The 24,335-nt window shown below is 35.6% G+C and overlaps 5 protein-coding genes across 6 annotated transcripts in view; 3 read left to right on the top strand and 2 right to left on the bottom strand.

Moving 5' to 3' along the window:
* Positions 1-24,335, top strand: part of LOC134841892 (dnaJ homolog subfamily B member 6-like) — a 463,167-nt gene that overhangs the window by 43,191 nt on the left and 395,641 nt on the right. The gene's annotated exons all lie outside the window — the stretch shown is intronic.
* LOC134841887 (E3 ubiquitin-protein ligase NEDD4-like) overlaps positions 1-24,335 on the top strand; it is a 378,569-nt gene that overhangs the window by 43,192 nt on the left and 311,042 nt on the right. The gene's annotated exons all lie outside the window — the stretch shown is intronic.
* The window catches only part of LOC134841889 (leucine-rich repeat-containing protein 45-like), a 449,626-nt gene that overhangs the window by 169,538 nt on the left and 255,753 nt on the right, over positions 1-24,335 (bottom strand). The window lies entirely within an intron of this gene.
* Positions 1-24,335, top strand: part of LOC134841891 (endophilin-A-like) — a 259,814-nt gene that overhangs the window by 43,192 nt on the left and 192,287 nt on the right. The gene's annotated exons all lie outside the window — the stretch shown is intronic.
* LOC134841636 (uncharacterized) overlaps positions 1-24,335 on the bottom strand; it is a gene marked incomplete in the record, with an annotated part of 40,592 nt that overhangs the window by 15,429 nt on the left and 828 nt on the right. Inside the window, 9 exon segments of the mRNA XM_063857668.1 lie at positions 2,434-2,538; positions 6,328-6,446; positions 6,735-6,812; positions 11,903-12,061; positions 12,275-12,440; positions 15,267-15,440; positions 15,957-16,151; positions 18,859-18,937; positions 19,123-19,284. Coding sequence (XP_063713738.1) covers positions 2,434-2,538; positions 6,328-6,446; positions 6,735-6,812; positions 11,903-12,061; positions 12,275-12,440; positions 15,267-15,440; positions 15,957-16,151; positions 18,859-18,937; positions 19,123-19,284 — 1,237 coding nt within the window.

Below are 24,335 nucleotides of genomic sequence, written 5' to 3'. Positions count from 1 at the left end.
CTCCTCAAATGGAATTTCAAAATTTTCATTTATTTCTATTTTTTCTCGTACCTTAATCATTACACCTCTACCTATCGTTAAACCATTTTTCGCCAAAGACTTTTTATATCCTTGTATTAGGACAGCTTCGCTTTCATTTTCGTTTTTAGCCAGGTTTCTGTTAAGCAAAATATTAAAGGCGGAGATTCTAAGCTATAAACTAGTGCTTCCAAGTTTTCGTAATTTTACTCAGGGAACAGACAATTACATTAAGTATTTATAAAGTATTGACATCATTGTGAGCACTTTTATGATTACAAGTCAGCTAAGCTTTGCTGCTGGGGAAAACACTTTTTTCCCAACTTTTTTCATAATGTCATAGATGTTGTATGCCAGTTGTAAGTTTCCTTCATACAGCCCTGTTACTTTGTATGTTTTCCCATCCTTTTTCTAGGCGTATAAAATTGACCTATCCCTCGACCAAGCATACGCGATTCGCAGTTAACAAGCTTGAAAAAGTTGACTCATGGGAGAGGAAAATCTTCGATTGTTCGTACTTTCTTCAAACTGGCGCTATTACCTAACAATTTCTTTTTCTTTAATATTTCAGTTATTCCTACTTTTCACAAAAAACGGACAACAATAGGTCGCGGTACATTACCTCTACTGGGTAATCTATGGGCAATCGATATAGCATTTGAGGTTAGACTTGCTTCAATTAATTGCAATACATTGACATTAATTTGGATTGTAGTGAACTAACTCAAGCAAAACGAATGGGGCTAGGTATTTTACCAGACCGACTTTTTACTAGACCACAATGGAATAATTCAATTGAGATAAGTGTCAATATAGTGGCAGATTCTAAAAGGAAGCGGTTAGAATAAACAAATTTTCGCTGAGAAACCGTGAAAACCTTGTCTTCAACCACACTAATAGGCATCATTACATCTCTCAATCAAATTTGTTTATCGAATCTGATACAAGGTCCATGTTATGACTTTTTTGTTAAAAGGTCTGGTAAAAGGTCTCGTAAAAGGTCGGTCACCAAAATCATTAGATGCTAATTACTTTCTAATGACGTGAAAAACATCACTCAAATGTGAGTAGTAGATTGGCAAACAAACGATGAAACCAAGTATACACTTTCTCTAAATTGAAATTGAATTCTTTCTATTTGCTTCAATTAATTTCTTTTTTTTCTCATTGTTTTTTTTGTCGACGAAGTCACATTTTTCCAAACTAGCCCGCAAATAAAAGAGCTCACTTGGTGGCGCTTTTGCTGCATAGCATTGGCATTTTAATTGCATCTGTTCTAACTGCTTTTTGGTTGCGATTAATTGTCTAATTTCAAGCGAACGGTGGCCAGTCAATAAGCAGAATTGTCTAGAGCAGAATACGTCCACAAGCAGAAAAACAGAATAATACGAAATTTTAAAAGCTAATCGGTTATTTAAGAACAAGATTTGACAAAATTACTGAAGAAACGAAGATTTTATGCTTAAATTGAAAAAAAAATGATCAAATTAAAAAAAAAACTTGATGAAAATGTTCAATTCATGTATAGATAATGCGTTTTCTTGGTATTATTGGTTTTTTAAGGATTGCTTAGTATCAATTAGACCGTTTAAATCAATAAAACTCAAAAGTTTTCTGTTTTCCTGCCCTTGGACCCATTTTGTTCTCAGACCCTTCTGCTTATTGGATCGCCTCCGAGGCGAACGTATTGTAGATCTCCACGCTAGCGCTGTTTGATTACCGATTATAACTTTTTTTTCGAGGCTGATTTCTGCTTTTTCTTCTTTGTTTGCTTGTCTTTGCGAAGTGCAGCTTCGCCTCTGGGTCTCAATTGCAAAGTTCGAGTTTGGAGATGGTGCAGATAGTTTACTTGTGAGGGGATTGTTCACATTGGCCAAATGCTAAATTATACTTGAATCACAATATAAGTATGGTGGGGGGGATTGTTCACATGGACAATGGAACAATGTAACTAATTAGCGACGGGGGCGTCCCTCAAGGGAAAAAGACCGAATGCACGAAAAACTTGTCAGCTAATCAGAATCCAATATTTAAAAATTCGAAGGAAATGAGTAATAAAAATCAGACTGTTCATGGGCATTAATTGGTTGACAATTTTTGCACATTCGATTCTTCGCGCGTATGATTAGTCCCTTTTGCGATGCGTCGCTAAAATTATTCAGGGTGGAATAAGACCCGTCATCTGTGTTCTTAGAGTTCAAACGACTGATCTTTTATTTTTCCGATGTCCAGGTGATTTGGTTAGGTGATAAACTGATGATTTAGTTTTTTGTTTTAAATGACATCTTGCTTTTTTACATCAGTTAAATAAAATTTGAGCATGACTATTCAAAAGTCAGCAGAACAAAAATAAAGTTTTGAACAAAATATCAGAAAAAAGCGACCTACTAAATAAAAATGAATATATTAAGTTACCATAACAACGAAGGGTTTGTTTTTGATTTTCTTGGCTCTGTTGGCGTATCTCAAAGTGTTCAGGGACTCTGTCAGGTTAGAAGACGAAGGCGAAACACAGGCCACCTAAACACAGAAAAAACATCGCATCATTAAAAAAAAGAAGATTGCATCATGTTTTTTTTAAAGAAAAGCGTCTAAGTTTATTTGCGCTATTCGTCAGGACGGTTTGACTGGATTTTAGAAGAAAGTGAAAGAAAAAGCAAAAATTTTGTAGAAAAAATATCAAAAGCTTCAAAGTTTTGTGTTTCAAACACCCACAGAGTCCATTATAAGTGAAAACTTACTCAAACATTTTTGAGGGAAAATTGTCAAACTCAGAGCAGCGCTCGGTCGCGTCGCGATCTATTTGAGCGTAAAGAAAAGACCACTAATGCAGTTAGTCAAAAGCTTGACAAATTCATTTGATCGGATCACATGAAATTTTATTGGAACATCTATTGACCCGGGCTACTCAATATATATATCATATTATTTTAAATGGGGGATCTTTTGGGTTATACCTCACCCCTTAATTTTGATTGACAGTAGATTTTTTTCAGCCAATCATGTTTGTTTATTTCCGAAATCTAAATCTGCGCTTTAGAGGGTTTAACTGATAAGACCCAGTATACACTTCCAGCTGGTGAATTTTTTTTGTGATTTACCTTTTGGGACGAAAAGATTGCTAATCAGCTGCTCGATCCATTTTTCTCTCGTTTCAATTATAAGTCAAGTCATGAAAATTTATAATGAATTAGCTGTCATTTATGCAAAGTGACCAGCAGCAGTATGGTGTTTATGGTATCAGAAAATAGGCGGTCTATTGAAAAGGTTTTGCAGATAATGTGCATTTGTGCTGATGAAAAGTGTAATTTGCGTTTTGTTTCTCTCACTGTTAATTGAGTGCTCTTAATTTGTGAGCAAGGCAGATTTTGTAGCTTAAGAGGCCGTCGGTTCATTAGGCGTGATCAAATGTAATGACGCCATTCCAAAATGATAAAATAAAGTCAACCTCTTAAGTTTTTAAAGAGTTTGCACTTCTGAAATCGTTAAATTACTTGTGTATAAAAAATGACTTGGGAAAAAGTTCTTAATTTTACCTGGAGCAGACAACGCGTGAGAATAACAACAGCGTCTACCAATGCGTGAGAATAACAACAGCGTCTACCAAATTTATTCTTCTAGTGTTGAAATTTTTTTTAAAGGACGTAAAGATCAGCCAGATCTACTTAAAAGTTACCCCCCCTTTTATAAGAAAGGGGGCAATTGTAAAGTAGATTGAGTTAGTAGAACTTTCTACCCATCCAAAAGCAGCGAAACTCGCATGTTAAGTACAACGCTCTAGTGTAGTTAACTGCTTTTATTTATAAGGATGGCAATTCTTTAGTAGATACCATAAGGAGGGGGGGGGTTAATGTTATGTAGATTCAAGCAGCCAAAAAGCAGAGCAAGCTAATCTTCTTTTCCTGTCGCTTCACTGTAAATGGAAAAATGGGGAAAAATTATGTTTTAATGGGTGTTTTTTTCATTCAATGTTTTCAGAAACTCAGCAATTTGGCCAGCTTGTCTAGAGTGAGGCATTACAGTAAAGCTCCTTTAGCTTTGATTCATAGTTAAAAATATTTCTATTTTGTCAAAGATAACTGATCTGAACTAACTTATTTTTACGTTTGCGATTAGCCAGCGTTATCAAACCGGAATATAGACTTTTTTCGGGTTAACAATTTGTTTTACTGAATCACTCGTATCTTGCTTTATAATGGAACCAAATTTCTCAGGGTCCACGGCCAATTTAGCCGGGAGGAAACTAATAATTGACCCATTTTTTTTCGTTTCCTCAAAATCTACCCCTGCAAAATCTGAGTCTTCAGTTTCAATGAATGAAACGGCTTCGAAAATTTCCCACCATAAGCGGCTACGCCCAAACTTTTTTACACATAGAATTATGGCCCTCGGAATAGTTCAATTTTTAATTTTCGAACGGTTTGTGAACGTTTTTGACCTTTCTCAAAAACTAACCTACGAAATCTGAATTTATGGGTTCAATTGAGATAACTGGTAGTGCAAAAATCCTCCTCATTAGCGGATACTAACAAAAAGTTTTACGCAAGAAGTAATCGTCCTAGGAAAAGTCAAGTTTTTGATTTTTGACCATTTTTTATACTTTTTGAATTTTCTCGAAAGTTACCCTGCCATATCTGAGATTTTGGGTTCAATTCAAAGAACGGGTGGTGAAAAGCTCATTTGCTTATAAAACCCTCGGTAAAGTTAAAATTTTGATTTTTTGATCGTTTTTTTTTAAGTTTTTGACTTTTCACGAGAACTACCCTCCCAAATCTAAGATTTTGGATTTTATTGAAATGAGCGGTTGTTTTGATCTCTTTTGCATAAGTGTCTATGCCCTATTTTATCACACAAAATACTATGATTCTCGGAAATTTCTTGAGTTTTGATTTGTTGACCGAATTGATTCTGCCAAATCTGATATTATAGATTTAATCGAAACAACAGGTGATTGAAAGCCTACCTGTATGAAATTCGAGAAAAAAGTTATGGGAATCAAACAGCTCAGTTTCGAAGCTCTGACATTTTTTTTTTGAAATTTTTTGACTTCATGCGAAAACTAGTGTGCCATTTTTCAGGTTGTGTTCAATCGAGAAACCCTGTTTGGAAAATTTCTATGCTTCAGCGGCCGCAAAATGCGTTTTGCTGAAAAAGTTATGGACTTTGCAAAATCTTCTGAACGTTGTTCAGAACTTTTGAACTTTTTTTACACTAAAATGTTCACGGGAAAGAACCAGTTAAAAATTGTTTCTGCAGAAGCGGCGACTACCTAATTTTTTTTAAGAGAAAGGTTTTTTTCTTGGGAAAATTGAATAACTCAAAATTTTTTTAACTCTTCTCATATATTTTAGTAGAGAAACAATTGTCGTTTTGGACAGTTTTTGAAGTCACATTTTCGTGCCGCATCAGCATAGCAAATTTGTTCAACATCAAAACCTACCTCCGGCTTCAGCTGGGTCCCTAGATGGTTTTTATCGATACATAGGAAGATTTTGGCTCACCTAGTTTTTTTCTCAACATTTATTTTTTTACTTAGATTTTTTTATGTTTTTCTTGAATCACAATTGGTGCGAAGCTCCGCTTCGCCGCTTTGTACAAAATGAAAAACTGGAGGAATTGATGATTATTTTTCCTGACTCTCGAAGCAAGTCACGGAATTTTTCGGCTCTGCGTGTTTTATGCTTTTTAACATTTCGACTGCTTAATTTCAAATTTCGACTGCTTAACAATTAATTGAAACCTTAATTTTACATAATTTTTGACAAAATGCTGGAAAAAATTACGCTCTTCTGTATAAACAGTTACGTGCAAGGAGAAAGAAAAAGTGGGGTCATACGTGTGGCCAGGGGCAGATGTAGGATGTTTTCGAGAGGGGGGGGGGGGGCGGATTTTCAAAAACATTTTTGTCGACATTGTCCACATTTGCTTTAGGTCGACATTTGTTTTAGGTTGACCAAATTGGTTTCCGAGCTCTCCCAAAGCTTTGAAAGCCCCTATTTTGGCCAAGTTTTCTGGACCGCAGATTAAATTTTGAGTGAACGGGCCAAAAAAAGGCGTTTTCGGGCACTTTTCGATAAATTTTGACCAAAAAATTGCTTTTGTTTTCGAAGCGCGCTGCCCCCTCAAAATTAGAATGTATTGACGCCGAAGGTGCCTTTGAAAAGTTTTTAGGGCCCGTCACCAAAAATGGATATCTATCTCAAAATAGTACAAAGGGGGGACCCTTTGGGTCTGCAGGGGGTCGAATACCTGAGGGAACGGGCGTCCACCCTCTCCCCTAAACCCGCACCTGCATGTGGCCATACATACCATGAGAGTGATTCCATTTCCGCCCAGACTGTCGGCGAGTAGTTGGGTGAGTTTGCTCTCCCTGTAAGGAATGTGGCCTCCCCTCTTCCGACTGTCACTCAGACACGAGATGCAGTTGCCTAAACCATCCTCCCAATTAATTGATTTCTAGTCATCGTTAAACAAGGTGTTAATACTGACCTCCAGAGAGCAAGGGCGATATAGACGATTTTTTAAACATAAAAATTCAAACTCGTACGATGTTCAATTTTCCTATATTAAAAGTGAAAAAATTATTTCTTGTGTCATTTTACAGAAATATTGTTATTAAAGACCGTGAAATAAGAAATGTAAATTGAACATAACATTTACAGGGAAATTGATAACGAGATGCCAGATTTGCGCGCGATTTATTTGTTGTGACTTACCGAGAGCGAGCAGACTTTTATTGATGTTGGTCGTCTCTGCCAAATTTCCTTCACAGGTTTGATTCAGTTTCTCACTTCCTGCAAGCAGAAAGCAAATAGCAATGCAAAAACATTTAACTCTGCAAATTAAATCTTTATTGATTTTGCATATAGAATTGAAAAAAATGTATTAAGACAAGAATATCCAGTTACTGTGACAGAAAGTTCCGATTACAGACATTTTTGATTGCAAAACTTTCAATAACGAAAACTAAAATCCTTTAAAATGTTAATTTTTTTATATAATTTTGCATTTTTTCGGTCTTCTGAGGGTAATGTATGGCCTTTAAATTAGCTTCCCAACAGATTTGTTTCACTTTTTAGCAAAAGTGAAACAACAAAAACTCTTCAAAAACTTTTTATTGAGCCTGCCCGGGTGGAGGTGCTCACTTTATGTTTCTACTTTCAAAGTTGAGCACATGTCAGTGCTCGACTGCTCGACCGAAAAGAACAGTCGAGACACTGGTTTGCGTTGAGCACAAAATCGAAACATACTTGAGCACGGTCGGAAAATATCTCGCGCACGGTCAAAACATATCTCGTGTATGGTCGAAAGTTACCGATTATCACGCTGTAATTCCGAGTCCACAAGAAAAGTTTTCGCCAAAAATCAACATAATTTTTAAAACATTTTCGAATCGAAGTGCAAACCAGCATTCCAAAAGATGGGAAAAAATTGCCCAAAATTAGTTCATCTCTACGGCATTTAAATTGAAAAAAAACGCTAATTCTTTCATTCTGATAAAATGCATTATAAAATGTTACCAGAAAAGCATTAGTTATAGCGTATAAATTTGGATAACTCATGTTGTTTCAAAGTCGAAACGTACACGTATTTGGTTTTGCTCGAGCACGGTCGAAAAATATCATGCTTCATCAGATTTGTTATGGTCGAGCACGGTCGAAACATACCGAATTTTGTTCGAGACGTTCGAAACGTAAAGTGAGCGCCTCGACATGGGTAGCTTGCTGCAATTTAATTGATATTTCTTGAATAACGAAAACTTGAATAACGAAAACTTTCAATAACGAAAACTAAAAATTCTTTAAAATTTTAATTTTTTATATAATTTTGCATTTTTTCGGTCTTCTGAGGGTAATGTATGGCATTTAAATTAGCTTATCAAAAGATTTGTTTTACTTTTTAGCAAAAGTGAAACAACAAAAACTCTTCAAAAACTTTTTGTATTGTGCCTACCCGGGTCGAGGTGCTCACTTTATGTTTCGACTCTCAAAGTTGAGCACATGTCAGTGCTCGAATGCTCGACCGAAAAGAACAGTCGAGACAGTGGTTTGCGTTGAGCACAAAATCGAAACATACTTCAAGCACGGTCGGAAATTATCTCGCGCACGGTCGAGCACGGTCAAAACATATCTCGTGTATGGTCGAAAGTTACTGATTGTCACGCTGTAATTCCGAGTCCACAAGAAAAGTTTTCTCCAAAAATCAACATAATTTTTAAAACATTTTCGAATCGAAGTGCAAACCAGCATTCCAAAAGATGGGAAAAAATTGCCCAAAATTAGTTCATCTCTACGGCATTTAAATTGAAAAAAACGCTAATTCTTTCATTCGGATAAAATGCATTATAAAATGTTACCAGAAAAGCATTAGTTATAGCGTATAAATTTGGATAACTCATGTTGTTTTAAAGTCGAAACGTACGCGTATTTGGTTTTGCTCGAGCACGGTCGAAAAATATCTTGCTTCATCAGATTTGTTATGGTCGAGCACGGTCGAAACATACCGAATTGTGTTCGAGACGTTCGAAATGTAAAGTGAGCGCCTCGACATGGGTATCTTGCTGCAATTTAATTGATATTTCTTGATAATATCATTTACTGATGCGACAAAGAAAATATACTCCGAGCAGAAACGTTCTCCTACTTTTTTTCAGAGTAAGAAAAAATTGAAGTCGTAAAACATTGTTAAATTCTAATTGATGACTGCCTTTCAAAGATATACTCCTGTTTCTTGCCTTATTGAAAAATAACAAGAGAGTGTTTACTTGAGCAATGGTAGTCTTTATAGGTTGAACGAATGTACTAGTATTATTTAGCAAGAATTTTTTCTTTAAATTTTTTTTTTTTCTGTACTTAAAAAACATCGCTTTTGCAATTGTCTCATACCAGAAAAAAAATAAAACAAAACAAAATGAAATATCGATGAAGTTAGATGTTGGCTCACTTTATCATTGGAGTGTATGTTTTTTTTTGCTTTGAGGCTATCGAAGAATGCTATGTTTTCGATTCTCAATTGAAATTCGCCTAAATTGATAGTTTCAAGAGCTTTCTCGCGTGTTTGCCTGCGATAAGTATCAAACTAACGACCCAAGCAAATAATCTTTTTTAAGTGCTGAAAAAACTACGGTTAGATTGCTAATTTCAAAAGTTAGGTTGCTTCTTAGATTGCTACGAGCAAGTGGAAATTAGTGATTTCAAAAATTATTATGCAGTTTGTTTATATTACATGTCAAAGTTTTTTTACGACCATTTTTGTTTCCAAGAAAAACTGTGTCGAAAACGTTTGGTCTGGAATTTGTTTTTTGAAAAAACGTTTTCAAGCAAACAAGTGTGCTCCAGTTAAGAGACCGGAGAGCCAACATTTTGTTTTGTCAAAAATTTAATTGAAAAAACAATTTTAGTTTTTGACTCTGTAAGCTGGGAAAAAACACAGTTTTAATTCTGCTAAATTCAGATTTAACAGTTCTTCATTCTCGGTGATGTAGAGCTATCTGAATGTATGTACAAAAAACAGCATTCTTTTTAATATTTTTACAGCTGACAAAATCCAAACTCAATTAAGGATCGTCGGTTGCTGTGCATTTAGCCCAAAATAATCCGACCAAACAAATATAAAAAAACAGTATAAAAAGGTTCTCGACGTTTTTGTTCAAAAGTTTGTTGTTTTTTGTGCATCGTGTGGTAAAAAGATCTGAAAAAAATCTAGAAATTAGTTATATGGAGAATCACATTAAAATAGGCAAATTGTGTAATGTTTTCAGTCGAAAAACGACAAAAAAAAACAAACAAATGCTTATCACTTTTTTCTTCACTTTTTTTTGCAAAATTTTTTTTAATTTTTAAAATTTTTAATTCAAATTTGGCGCTTAACAAACATTGAAAAAAAGTTTACGGACTTAAGCTAAAATTTCATCGCCTATTCTTCTAAAAACAAGCCTGCTCGATTGCTTTTTCGCTCGAAATTAGACTAGAACATAAAAACCTCACACCAGTTTTTCTTGACATTGAGACAATTTTTTTTTTAAATTTTACAATATCAGTACAACCAATACGCTGCTTATTTATAGTAAATACATTTATTTGAAAAACAAAATAAGCATACTCCCACACATTACTCGCTCGAAAAAAGACTAAAAATCAAAATACATCCCACGAAATGTATTTGCGTATTAATTGCTCAAATTGACTTTATTGGCAATAATTAAACTCCCATAATTCTACGAAAAAATACCACAGATGAGTTTATTTAATCTGAGCTCAAAACAACGTTACTTTTTCAGTGATATAAAAAAAATCATCAAAAAAGGCTAGTTTAAAAAATCAAAATGTCAGAAGAAAAAATACCTCGAGCACAAATAATCCGTCATTTTTTTTTAAATTTGAAGTCGGAACAATTATTTTGTACTGCTGAGGAGTTTTTAATTATATACTGATACATATGTACTAATGTTGTTACGTATTTATTACTTTCTTTCTCAAAAGTTTCTTTGAATTAATAAAAACTAAATTACTTCGGCCATCAATGAAACTACTTAAAAACAAAGGATAGTTTTTTAGTGCTTCTTCATTTATTTTGTATTTTTTAATTTCGTACAACGAATTATTTTAATCAACATTGTGAAAACTTGGAGTGTGCTTTTTTCTCCATTTTTGGACAAACTATTTTCCAATTAATGAGTTTTGTTTGTGTCCATTTATTTTAATTTTGTACTTATCTACTTATATTAAAGGTTTGTGTTGTCAGCATACCTTACAATCAATTTTTGATCAAGAACATTTGGGAGACCAAGTGTACATATTGAAGTTCCCATAATAAATTCCTGTGTAATCCACAATAAATTCAATGACACAAACAATACTAGAATTTTTATTAAATTTTCCTGAGGCCGTTTTATTTAGATTTTCTGAAGAAAAAAAGTATCAAAATCTTTAGAGCGAAAAGAAAGCTTCTTTTGTATTTAACAATTGGGTTTCCTGTTTTTCAAAAACTCATGGATTGAACGACAGACAACCTTTAGATCGAAACCTAAATTAAAATTGAGAAAAAAAATGTTATTTTTATCAAATCAAGTTTTTCGTTCGTAATTAAATGTTCTATGAGGGTTGCCAATCTTAAAAAAACAGTGATATTGGTCTCAAGTTTGATTAGATGAGTACATCGTTTTTTTTGTTAAGGATAAGTTTTGCTAATTTTTGAGACGTTGGTCAATATTTTTAGTCATGGATTCTGTTGAACAAGATCGGATGCATCCGCTGAAAAAATAGTAGATTTTTACTTGTTGTAAAAAAGAACTGACCCCACAGAATCGCATCTGAATTGTTCTGGACCTGAGCTTTTCATTCTTCAGTAAATTATGTTCTTAATTTTGTGCTCAAAAAATCAAAAGCATTATCAGTGCCTAGTTCTTTTAAGTCATTAGGTAAGTTTTCTAGTCTTTGCTTTTAATGTCAGTTAAACATAACCCTAAGCTTTCGTTCTCAATATTTTTTTCCAGAATCTACTCTTTTTCTTTTTAAGACCGGCTTGAGTTTCAGGGTCGACTTCCTTTTCACAGAAAACAAAGCTATGGTAAGTGTTATTTGTTTTTAACTTCCTATCTAGGTGACAGCTGCCAATTAAACTTAATCCTGAAACTGTCTCTCTCAAGATTCTTCTGGTATCAACCATTTTCTGCGCTAAGAAATTTGAGGGTATCAGGATCGACCTCAACTTCACAAAAAATTAAACATGAGTAGTTAATATGTTATCGGAAGTCTGAAGAAAAGGTCAACTACAATGCTCAAGTTTTCTCTAACGCATGCTTGTAGTTTTTTGAACCGATTTCTCTGCCAAAAACATCATTTAGAACTTCGGTTGTTTTTTTGAAGCATCATGAAAGCTCTACCTGCTAAGTCGACAAACGTGAGGTGTCCGTGTTTGTGTATGTACATGGTGTGGTCATCTGGACTGAGGCTCTCGCTGGACACTTCACACAGCAATAGAGTGTGGCTTCTACTGGAGTGGTCATTGCAGTTCGACACTCCCATTTGTCGGTGGTTCATCCCTAATCAACACAGCACATACTCATTAATTATAATTATTGGCAAAATTATTATCCAATGGTTTATAAAATTGAAATTATTCAAATATTTTGGTCAAAGTCAGTGCGGCTTGTGACGTTTTTTAGTATCAAGTATTAAAAAGAGCAGCGTGTGCATGTTAGGTGATATAAATTACCTAATTATGAAACAATTATGTAATATTTGTCAACACTTGCCTTCTTCGAGGATAATCATGATGTCCTCAATTGTTTCACACTCGACTGTGAACAGATTGTCTACGTGGAAGCCCCTCTCCTTAGTCCACCTGATCTTCAGAGAGCAGTCACGCCCCCCTCCCCCTCCCCCACCTCCACTGCCCCCCGGGTTCAGCAGATCCTTCACCTATAAAGGCACAACCTAGACATTTCAAGTCACAAAATGCGAGAAGAAGGATAACCGGTTGCTTTGCTCACAAAATGTTTCCACCACAGTCTTTTTTAGTCACGGAAAAAAATTCGATACTTTTCTCAAAGTTAGAAACCATAAAGCATCATACATTTTTCTTTTTAAAAATTTTGACTCTATTTTGCAATCAACTTTTGTGTGTGAATGGAAGGCATTTGTTTGAGATTTTTCATTACAAGGGTTGTAACAGTCAAACTGTGACTCATTTTGTGAAGTCATTCTTCGCTCTTAACATTATCAGCCAAAAAATTCAGATTATCAAAGGTTAAAGATAGAACCAAGATTTCAATCATTTTTCATTGCGGCTCCATTCACGATTTAATGGCCGCTGATATGATATATTAACCCATCTAATTTTTATAGTAATATGTTACAAAGTGAAAAGCAGCACCTGAATTTTGTTCTCTTTTTCAGATTTTGCAGCAATAGTCCAGATTATGAATGAAAATCAACTCAACTGGTATAAAAGCCTTATCAAAAAGATGCACTTTCCCAAAATGATTGGCGCGCTCGTTTGGGTAAATACAACTTTCTCCTGCCTAGAAAATTCTTTAAAAGTTGCATGTAATTCTTAACCAAGAGCCTTAGCAGCCATTCTCCGTAAAGAGTCGAATAGGTCATATTTTGGTCCTTTTCACCGTGAATAAATCGTCTTAAAAACAGTGGTATAGGGTCAAAAACAGTGGTATAGGGTCAAGTGACCGCACACAGATATATCTGAATTGATTTTTCACAAAGGTGCTTTGTTTTCATTGATTTCCCGTTTCCTCATTGCTTTCCCGTTTCCGCACTCCAACAAAGAATAGTTCAAGACCTACTTGAGGATCAATTTGACAAATTGAGTTTATCCACTTAGCCAAAGCTGAAGTAACCAGCGAATTGAGTGATGAGAAAATAGGGATGACACTGCGGAAAAAGTGAAGCCTATTCGCAACTTGTTCTTTTCTAAAAGGACAGCAAGCTTGGCAGATTGTCCAACCACGCTTATTTAATCATAATAAAAAAATTTGAAAGTTTAAAAAATATATTTTTTTCATATTTTTGAACAAATTGTTCAAAAGTAACGGGGAATATTTGTGCTCGGGAAGTTTTTTTTCCCGAGCACAAATATTTCAACTAGCCTTTTTTGACGGAATTTTTTATATCATTCAAAAGGTATTGTTGTCCTGAGCTTTAAGTCAAAACGATATTTCACCTCTGAACATTTTTCGTGAAGTTATGGGGGTTTAAAGATTGCCATTTGGCCAATTTGGGTCAATTAACGCGCGATATATTTCGCGCTATTAACGCGCAAGCGGAGATTTACTCCGTCTTAGAAATCATTCCAAATTGGTTGAAGGAAGCTCATTTGCCAGAATTACTAGAAGTGAAATTTATCTGGCGTTTGGGGGATGAGTTTCACAAAAAAAATCTTAAAATTTATTTAAAAAAAAAACATTTAATTTTATAGTATTACATTTAATTTTTTCATGTTATTATTGATCCATATACCTTTAAAGGCAGTCGGATCCTTCAAGACTTCGCCCTGACCCGAGCAGTCTTGTTTATATAGAAAAATCAACCAAGTTTAAGACAAGGCTGCTCGCATAACATGGCAAAACCCTGAATGTTCCAGCTGTCCCTTGATTCATATCGAATAGTTTTCGGGAAAAGAAAGTATTGAAAACATATAAATTTTGGACAAATTCAAACTGTAAATTTTTAAGTCGTACAAAATTAGTACGACCGATTAGCTAACCTCAATTCAATTTGAAACGATTTTATTGTGCGGGATAATTCGCCACGCATAAATAAATCCAATTACGCTCTCAGCATTTAGAATAAATTCTTCAACGCGCATAATTTGTCTAGAACATGGCCATTTTGGCAATTTTCAAACCCCCCAGAACTTAACAAAAAGTAATTGGAGTTAAAACAATTTTTTTTGAAATCTGAACTCAGAAAGTCGATATCTTCAATGGGGTCTAAAAATTTATTGTTCAAATTATTATTTTAATCGGCAAAGATTGACTGAATAAAAAAACCACACAGAGCATAAAAGTTACGTTTCTTTTGAAAGTCGGAACAAAAAAGAAAGCATGCGTGGTGTTTTTAGCTAAAATAATGTAGGTATAGAAATAGTCTCGAGGCCAGCCTCTAATCAAATTCCTGCCAGCCTTTATCTAATTTAGTCTGAAAAGCTTTAAAATTTTTCGAGATTGTGAACTTTTCTTTGAAGTATTTTAGAAGGCAAATAACGACTGAAAAATTTCATTATTAAACCGCACTTCACACCTTACAAGCTTTTTTGGGGTCGTACTTAAAAATTTTTGAATACCCCAAAAAATTTTGACTCAAAACTGGATGAAAAAACAGCCCCTACGCCAAAACATTTTTCCCGCTGTTTAGAGAGCGGTCAGAAAAAAAATTCTTTACTAGTTTCAATACTCGTAAAAAATCATCTTAACCGATGAATTAGTTTGTTTAAGGGCTGAATATTTGTCACTGGTAACACATTGGGATGTGTTAATGGGATCCAAAAGTATTCTTAAAATCGTTTAAAAAATTTTCAAAATTTGTTGAATTGAACTCGGAGGACAGCAATACGTATTATGTATTGTTGCGTCATGGTGCACCAGTGGTTGAATAAGGGGCTACTTCACGCGCAGAAAAACGAATGCGCGAAAATTTTGAATAATGGGCTATGATTGGCTGACAATTTTTCCGCACATTCACTCGATCCATCGAGTGTGAGGGATTTCCCATTGGATGAGACAGACTAACCTTTTCATTGTAGACTTCCAAGTAGGACACTTTTAGGAAGAAGCTCACATGGTCTGACTGTTGTTGTTTGTTGTTATTACTGTTGCTGCTGTTGCTGATGGAGTCTATCCGGTCGAACAGGTACATGAATGACCTCTGGATCAGCCCGATCTGGTCCGAGCGACCCTGGCTGAACTGAAACACGACATCTACAAAATAATTTTTATCCGAGCTACCCAAAAGCATTTTGCATATGCCAAGGTTGCCGACCATTTTTGAGCGTTTTTGCTGTGTTTTCGAGTTTTTAGATTGCAAAATTTTAGATGTTGAAGTGGTCGGGTATTATTGCTTCTGAGTGCGTACTAATGCCACATACATCTTTATTCATAAAAATATAAAAAAGGATGTTTTTACTTTTCTAGACATGTTAGAGTGCCGTTCTGCTTTTAATTCCGGCGCGGAATTTTTTGTCAAAACCAGGGTCCGTATGGTGTTTTACGAGAGCTCGGAAAATCGATTTGGTGGACCTAAAGTTTTTGAAACAATTCCCTTCCCTCTCGAGAAAATCTTAGATCCGCTTCTGATTGTACGAGATTACGCTCACTTTCAGGGTGTTATGGAAATCAATACAAGTGAGTTTCAACTCAACAGGCAAACAAAATGAGCCGAGATTGACCACAAAGATTACTGTTAATAGAAGTTTGTACATACACATCCCTCTGGGCCTGTGATGGTGTGTGTTTTTCCAGATCCAGTTGGTCCATAGGCAAACACAGTACATGAGAAACCCTCCAGTGCCTTGTCCACGAGTCTTGTGACCCCACAATGCGAGAAGAACTCGGACTGACTCGAGTGCTCGTCGAACACTGCGTTGAATGTGAACGGCTTACTACACCCGTTGTCAATCTAAAACACATAAAAATGTACACACTGCTCGTATCAGTGCAAAGCTTTCAATCTTCCGACTACACTTTCAGCTCTCTCAAGTAAACTTGGTTTGTTCAAAATTATTGACAAAATTTTCACTCCGTAAAAGTTTAGCCTGCTTCAAAATGTTAGCCTGGCTCGACCCTTCTTTTTTCAAAATGCTCCACCAGGACATGTACTACTAACATATGGTTTGGATCTTTCCCGCTTTCACCCACAATTGAAAATTTTGAATTAGAATGTTTTACGTTTTATTTTGGCGAGTTGACAGAAAAGGAGGGCATGAAGAACAAATAGGTTCACAACAGTTTTTTATTTGTTCACCATGCAAAATTTCATTCCCTTTCATCAACATTAACTTATACTGCTCAATGGGATAGAATTCATTTACAAAATAAAGAAAAACTTCTAAATTCTAGGACGAGATTTTTTTTTGGAATCCATCCCCTCTCACGCTATGTAAAGTAAAAAGTGATATATTTCACATACAGCACGGCCGAATATAATTCCTCTATTCAATTTGGAACAATTTCGAAGACAAACAAGACTAGTCCGTAAATCAGGGCAAAGCCCTGAATGTTCCGACTGCCCGTAACCCATACCGAACAGATTTTGGTAGGAGAAAGTATTGAAAAACTAAAAATTTGGACAATATAAAAGATAAAATTTAAAAAATCAAGTTGGACAAAAAAGTAAGACCAATTAGCTTACTTTAGCTCAAGTGGGAACCCTTCTTAGGGCGGGATAAATCGCCGCACATAAAAAACTACCGTTACGCTTTCAGCATTATGAATAAAATCTTCAAAGCGCGCATAAAATAGTCAACAGCATGGCTAAATTGACAATGTTTAAACTCCCAGACCTTTGCAAAATTAATCGGAGGTATAAATTTTTTCTACACCTGATTTCAGAGAGTCGATGAGAAATTATTATTTTGATCTCCGAAATTGGCTGAATAAAAAATCACCCCAAACATAAATATTTCGGTTGCTTGCTCGTTACAAAAAGACTGCTCGCATATCAAGGCAAAGCTCTGAATGTTCCGACGGCTTTTCAAGTTCAATAAAAAAGAGTTTATTTAAAAAAACTGATAGTCTTAGAAAAAAGAAAAATTCTAAACTTTTTTTTGGAATCCGTCCCCTCTCACGCTATGTAAAGTACAAAGTGATATTTTTCACATACAACAAAGTCTTAAGTAGACCAAACAGAATGCCTCAATTCAGTTTGAAAAAATTTCTAAGACAAACAAGACAGCTCGTTCACCAGGGCGAAACATTGGATTTTTCGACTCTTCTTTACGAACAATAAAAAAAATTTGGTTGACAAATTGATTAAATAAACAAAAAAAGAAAGAAAGTTGTAGTTTTTTTCAACACTCAAGCAAATGTAAACTACAAAAGGATTGATGTGGAGTCTTGTGTCGTAAAATTAAGACTAAAAGAATTGCCGCAGTTGAATTTCGAACGCATAACTCTGCCTCTTACGATTGTCGTAAGAACGCGAAATTTTGCTAGTTAGTTTGCAAAAAAAAATCCACACAACATTTTTTTAGATGGTATAAAAATTTCCGTAAAATGTCTAGTAAAAACTCAAAAAATGACCGAATGAAACAATCACAACAACCATAAATGTTCCGTGCTTTCTTGGAAAGTAGGAACAATTAAATCTCCGCTTAGCCTTTAATAGCACGAAAATTATAGCGCTGTAAATATCCAAACAGGCCAAATTGGCAACCTTTGAACCAGCATAACTTTAAAAAAAATGATCACAGGTGATTTTTTTAGTTTGAGCTTAAAACAGGAATACTTTTCGACTGATAAAAAAATCATCATAAACTGCTGTTAAAATGTCAAAATTAGTCTGGGGAAAATCACCCTGAGCACAATTATTCCGTCATTTTTTTAGAAAAAATAAAAATTTTAAATATTTTCTCAAATTAAAATTCAAATATTGGGAGGTAGTGGAAAAAAGCCAATATTTGGATCAGCAAGTCTGCGTTAATTCAAGTTGGAATGATTTCTGTGCAACTCCTTTGTATAACTTTTAAAAATTTTGCGCGCATTACTTATCCAAATTTTTAAACCACAATGGCTTTGCAAACAATAACTATTGATCAAATCTGAAATGTTTTGTTATATTAAGGCACAAAGTAACAAAAAAATCATAATTTAGACTAATAATAATCTAACACTATGATATCGTTCCAGTATATAATCAAATTTAGATAAATAATTTTATATCTTTGACTTTTATTTCAACCAAAACGCTCAACACTACCTTAACTTATGTGAAAGCACGCAAATCGATAAAAATAACAAACAAAAAGTATTTTTAAGCCTTTTTTGCAAGATTTCTCTGTGATTCTTTTTTTCGGTACTCACTTTGCGCTACGGTTATTGTACCATAAAGATAGGCCCAAAGGGCGTCTACCAAAAAATTTAAGAGTTTATCAGCCAAAAATGAATGCCAAAAAATAGTATCAAAGTGGCACCTTTTGGATGATGAAAGTTTTTCAAGGGCCGTCTCTCAATATGCGCCTGGAGTGCATCATTAGCCTATTATGACCTTTTTTAAAATTATTTTCGTCGATTATTTTAGTCTTTAACCTGATAATAGCAGTCTTTTTTGTCATTATTTAGAAAAGACCTTCAGAAAGATTGCTTGATATTACTTTTACTCTTCTTACCAGTATGCTGCCTCCTCCCAAGTTTGTAGCCACTCTTTCGTCGCATTTTTTTGTCTCCATTTCCACGAAGGGTCGAATCCTGAGAATCAAAAGTAACAAAACTATGAAGCATAGAACAAAATCTGGAGAATTTAGCTTTTTTCTAATGGTTAACTTGGCAACTCATTCCGCGTAAGACACATTGTGCATTAGAAGTATGTAAAAGTATAAAAAGACGCTGGATGGGGGGGGGGGTTGAATGGAAAAAGATGACCGTTAACTGACCTGACTACCACAGTGACATTATCCAGAGAGTCATTTGTGGGGGGTCGAGTGGCTGATGAGGAAGAGTGCGAAGGGGAAGCGGGGGAGTGGTGTTGGTTCGCTTCAGTGGGTGTGTAGTGGTCAATGGACAAGTAGCTGGTCCTGTCACCCTCCTGATCCCAGCTGTCGCATAGATCATAAGAGGAAAATGGAATAAACTCATTGTTTTCTGTGAAGCACACACCGCCTGACCTTCTAACATCTGATTCGCTCTCTTCAATTTTACCCATGGGTAAATTATCATCAGCTACAGCTGATGCACTATTGCTATCAACTTCGCTGTCATTCCCTTGGTTATTCCCTAGAGTACATGGATAACCAATCCTGCAGGAACCTTGCAAGATGAACATATACACTTTGTGCCAATCTTGTGAATGAAATGAAAATCTTGCAAGATGTTTGCAAACTACTACAACTCTTGTAAGAATGATTACAAGAGATTTGGCATTAAAAAGCAAGATGAGTGCAAGGTTTTTATTCAAGATATCTTGCAAGATTTCCCTGCAAGATTTGTGTTCCAAAACACTAGGGTTTTCACTGTTTTGCTGGGATATGACTTGACGCATGGCTTCCACGGAATTGGGAGGGGACGTTTCTGGGTAAGTGAACTCTATGGCAGCTGCTGGCGCACAACTATCATCGATGCCTTGTTTCATTTCTGGAGCGCCGCTTGTGGTTTCGGAATCGCTCATTGCAAGCCACTCTTGGCATAAATAATTGGCATTTTAAGACTATTTTCAGTCTATGCTAATTTGATCTAGGTTTTTTATTGCAAAGTTGAATTTAGGTTGTAGTGGTAAACTGTGTAAACAATCATGCTTTGACGTTTCGCTGTATTAATAAGCTGTGAAATAATCTATCGAAGACTGTAGTTTCAATTTGGATTTTTATGGAATATAATGAATTGTTATAGAAAATGTAGCTCTTTTTGTATTCCTTTTTAATCGGCACCTTGCGTCACGTGGTTATTACAGTTTACCAGATTATGTCAACTAGACAGGTGTTCTACTGGTAGTCCCTGATTTTATTATTTTACCAATTTTTTTTCCTCAGCATTCCTATGCTGAGACTTAATCGATCACAGTATATATCGCGGTGATTATTATTGTTCAACCATAACAGTTCACACATAAAAAAGGAGCTGTCATTGGAAATCAAATTATAGGTTTCATTTCATTTTTGAACTACCCGGGTCAAAAACTTAGCAAACATTTTTTTTTCATGGGAAAGGGCTGAATGAGCCAAACTTTTAGTACGATTGATCTTCGAGTAATTGCGTAAATTATGATCCAATGTTTAACTCGGGGACCAAATTCGAAACTGAGCTCAATCATGCTCGTTGTTGTCTCGCAGTGCAAATCATTACTCGTTCAGTTATCTTTCAGAAAAATTCCAGTACTGTTGTGAGACTATATGTACAGTGCCACTTTAACAGAGATCTAATCTAAAATTTAAAAAAGCAGTGCGGATTCCGATTTGTCATAACGAATCCGTACAGCGTCATGTCATACTGTAACGTATGTAAAGTTCTAACAGTGAATCCAAACAGATTGATAAACCGAATAACGCTCTTCGAACTCAGAACATCAAATCGGTAAACGGATTTTCTTCAATCTGAGAGTCAATGCTTTTTACTCTACGCTCCAATCATCAAGGTCAACTGACCAGCATGACAAGCGTGCAAATGAAAGAAAACTAGCAAGCCCGCCTCCAATAATCAATGGCTCGCAAAAAAGTAGTTGCTGTTCTGCTCAAGCTATTCCAGCAAAAAAAACTTAATACAATTTCAAGTTAGGCCATATCGTAAATCGGTTTGAAAAACTTTAGGTTTCATAGAACGAATCGGTTCCCGAAAAAATGAAGTTTTTCTAAGCAAGCTACTCAAGCTATGAAACTCTGAAATATTTCAAAAGATTTCATGAAGCAAATTGGATGACGCAACTTAAGGTTTTTATATAAAAACTGTTCAAGCAATAAAACTGTAATTGAATCGGTTCGCAAAAAAAATCAGTTTTTCTAAGCAAGCTTTTTTAGGCTAGAAATTAGAAAATTTGAAATTACTCAGGCTGTTTCATAAATCGAATCTGTTTGTGAAAAAATCAAAGTTATCTAAGAAACTATTCCAGCTATGAAACTTTGAACTTTTGAAGTTTATTCGTAGACCGAATTGCTTCGTCAAAAGTTGAAGCTTTTCTAAGCAAGCTTTTCATCATGCTATGAAACTTTAAATATTTCAAGTTATTTCATAGACTGGATCGGTTCGCGAAAATTTTTCTAAGCAAGCTTTTCGAGCTTTGAAATATTAAAACATTTCCATGAATTCCATAGATCGAACTGGTTTGCAGAATTTTCTTTCTTAGCATAGACGTTGCAGTTTTAAAGTTAAGTGATTCGTTCTAGACTGAAATTAATCTGTACACGCTAAATTTTGGACAAAAAGTGGGCAGGTACTGTCAAGCCTTAAAGTTGAATCGAGTTCATCTCGCTCTGATTGTTGCTCTGAGTGTTTCTTAAAGTACTGATCTAAGCAATTTTAAACGTTGCGCTCGATAGCCTCTTAAAAATTAGGCATTTTGCTGAAAACTTGTCATTCAAATATTATATAAATATATATCTGGCCGGAAGACATCCCCCTTTCAGCAGCAAATGAAACGAGATTCATGACATCTTATGTAATGGGTTTTGCTTTTAGCTTGATGGCTTCCAAAAATTTTACACATGCCTGATATTCTGATATTCAGGCGATTTTAAAACGCAATTTATGAATCAGGCTGTTTGTGCTCCTTCCCCTGTCCAGTTTGTCTTCTGATGATTCTTTTCTGAATGTTCCTTCGGTTATTCGTCGATGGTTCTAATCGGTACTGGGTTGCTTAATAACCCCGCGAGGGCATACTCTCGTTTTCTGATCGACTTTTGTGTCGCTTCTGCTGATATTCTAAAGATTTGCGATAGTTTTTCTTCGTGTCTACTCTTTTTGGAGATAGTGGTGTGTTCCTCGCCGTCGAGATGAGTAATCGTCGCAAATTTATATCGATAGTCCTTCATCAACCTTTTCTGGTGTAGTCTTTTTTCTTGAACGTGTTGTTGAGATTCTGCGCGTGGCTGCATCATCTTTTCGGTGCCTTGGGTCCGGGTTTGACTTCCGTTCGTTTTCCAGTTTAGATCTTTCCCTTTCCTTTCCTAGGACTGTCTTGTAATTGTTGTTGCTCCTTTCTAATTAGATTCTTTGGCTTCACTCCTGTCTGTTTGTCTTCTTTAAACATTGGATGACGAGGTCTTCTTCTTCTGGCGGATTTTTATAGGACGTAGTCGCTTCATCGCGATGGTCCGTACGGTTTAAAGTTTTGTGGAATTGTTACGAATGCAAATTCGCTGTTTCTCAGTAATCGGCGTTTTGGCCAAATATTTGTACCTAAACTATCTGGATCAGTCTAATAATTTTTGATTTTGTTCCAATTTTTGGGCTTTTTTTGTGGCTAAACAAAAAGTTTTTCTTGGTACCTGTTCTATGTTCTTTTTGGTGATTTTTTTTTCGTCTTTTTTTTTATACCTTGTATCTTAAATTAAGTGATTCCCGTTTTTAAATAAAATTTGTCTAGTTCACACACCCGCTTCTAGCAGAGTCTGTAGTGCTGGATGCTGTCAAGCTTTCGGTGAGTTTTGCTGTTACAAGTTTTTTGGTGGTTTTCCTCTTGACCACCACATCATCTTCTGACCAACGCATTGCTTCCTCCGGGAGTGTCGGGTACATTAGGTTTTTGCAATGTAAACTTGCGTGTCTTGCATTATCCCAGCTTAAGTTGTTTGATGAACTTGTTATTTTGCTTGAGAGTTGTGCGTTCAAATTTCTTCCCATGTGGATCTCAAAAGTGTAAAATTTAGCTTACTCCTGTTTCATCTCTGATCTTTTCATTAGGTCCAACTAATTGGTTCAATTGGATTGATTGAAATTTTGTTATAAATTTTTCATATTTTTTACCATGATCTGTGCAATGTCGACATTTTTGGTCCATCTGCACAATGGATCGATCGATGTGCGGGAACCAGATAAGTTCACAGAGATCAACTTATCGCAGCGGATCCTAGGTGCGTTAGATGAATGCTTTTGAGCACTGTCTGTCGAAAATATGTGGGTTGCACATTTCTTTCATGGACTAGATAGCAGTCTTCTCTGACAATCTGTTTCGTGTGCTTAACCATTCCTGCCATATGAGCAATTCAATTACTCCCTGTCTCGTTTTCAGAAGAAATTGACATTTAGTTTCAGGTTTTGATTTCGTCTAGGCGAGGCTGCAATAAAGTTGAGACCCAGCTTTTCTCTAGAATTTTCCTCATCCGATTCTGTATTGGTGCATTGATCCATCAAGGCGATAATGTCACTTTTAACCGGCTCATGGCTTGCTTTGAGCTGCTGTTGTAGTTGCACATTCCTGTGTGCATCATCAGTGTTGGTGGTTTTCTTCTCGGGTTGTTTCTTCCGGACGGTAATGTGTGGGATCGAATCTGCTTACACATTAATATAATTGTTTATTCATTTCAAGGTAAGTTCCGTTTGGTTTCCGATTTCGCCTAGCTGTGTCTCGTCATTTGATCGTGTGGCGGATACCTTTGTTGGAATCGTTTCTTTTTCCTCTCGCGCAGTTTTGTTTGTTCCTTCTACATGTCGTTGCTCTTCTGAGGCTTTTGTTTGAGTCGCCTTTGAAGTCATTTCTTTGGAAACTAATTTCGGAAAAAGTGTCTTGCGTCTGCGATTTCCGTTTGGAGTGGAGTGTTTCCGGAGATGAGGGTGTCTGTAGTTTAGTTGTTATCGTGGTCGTTTTCGAAGATGTCATGCAGACATATGTGGTCGTCGTTCTTTCTCCCTGCCATCTTAGACCAAACACGTTTTCCTCTCGGTCGGAGTCTTCCAACCAAATGATTCTTTAACGGCCCTCCGGGTCTTCTCATGCAAAGTTTTATTTCTGCACTTTTTTTGTTTTTTTTTTGGGATTAACCCCCATTTAAATCTTTTCCGTCTTTCTTTTTGCTCAATCGATTAAATAGTTTTGAAGAGTTGTTTCGTATCGATCTTTGAAGTTTTTTTTCACGGTCAACTAAATTCTAAACTCCGGAAGAATGATTGAGCAAGTAATTGTTTTTGTTTCAGTTTGGTACATAATTGACCGCCTGTGAAC

The sequence above is a fragment of the Symsagittifera roscoffensis genome, chromosome 3 (genome assembly GCF_963678635.1).
Source record: "Symsagittifera roscoffensis chromosome 3, txSymRosc1.1, whole genome shotgun sequence".
In the NCBI taxonomy this organism is placed as follows: domain Eukaryota; kingdom Metazoa; phylum Xenacoelomorpha; order Acoela; family Convolutidae; genus Symsagittifera; species Symsagittifera roscoffensis.
Note: the sequence above shows the minus strand (reverse complement) of the source record. Positions and strands in the feature narration are given on the sequence as shown.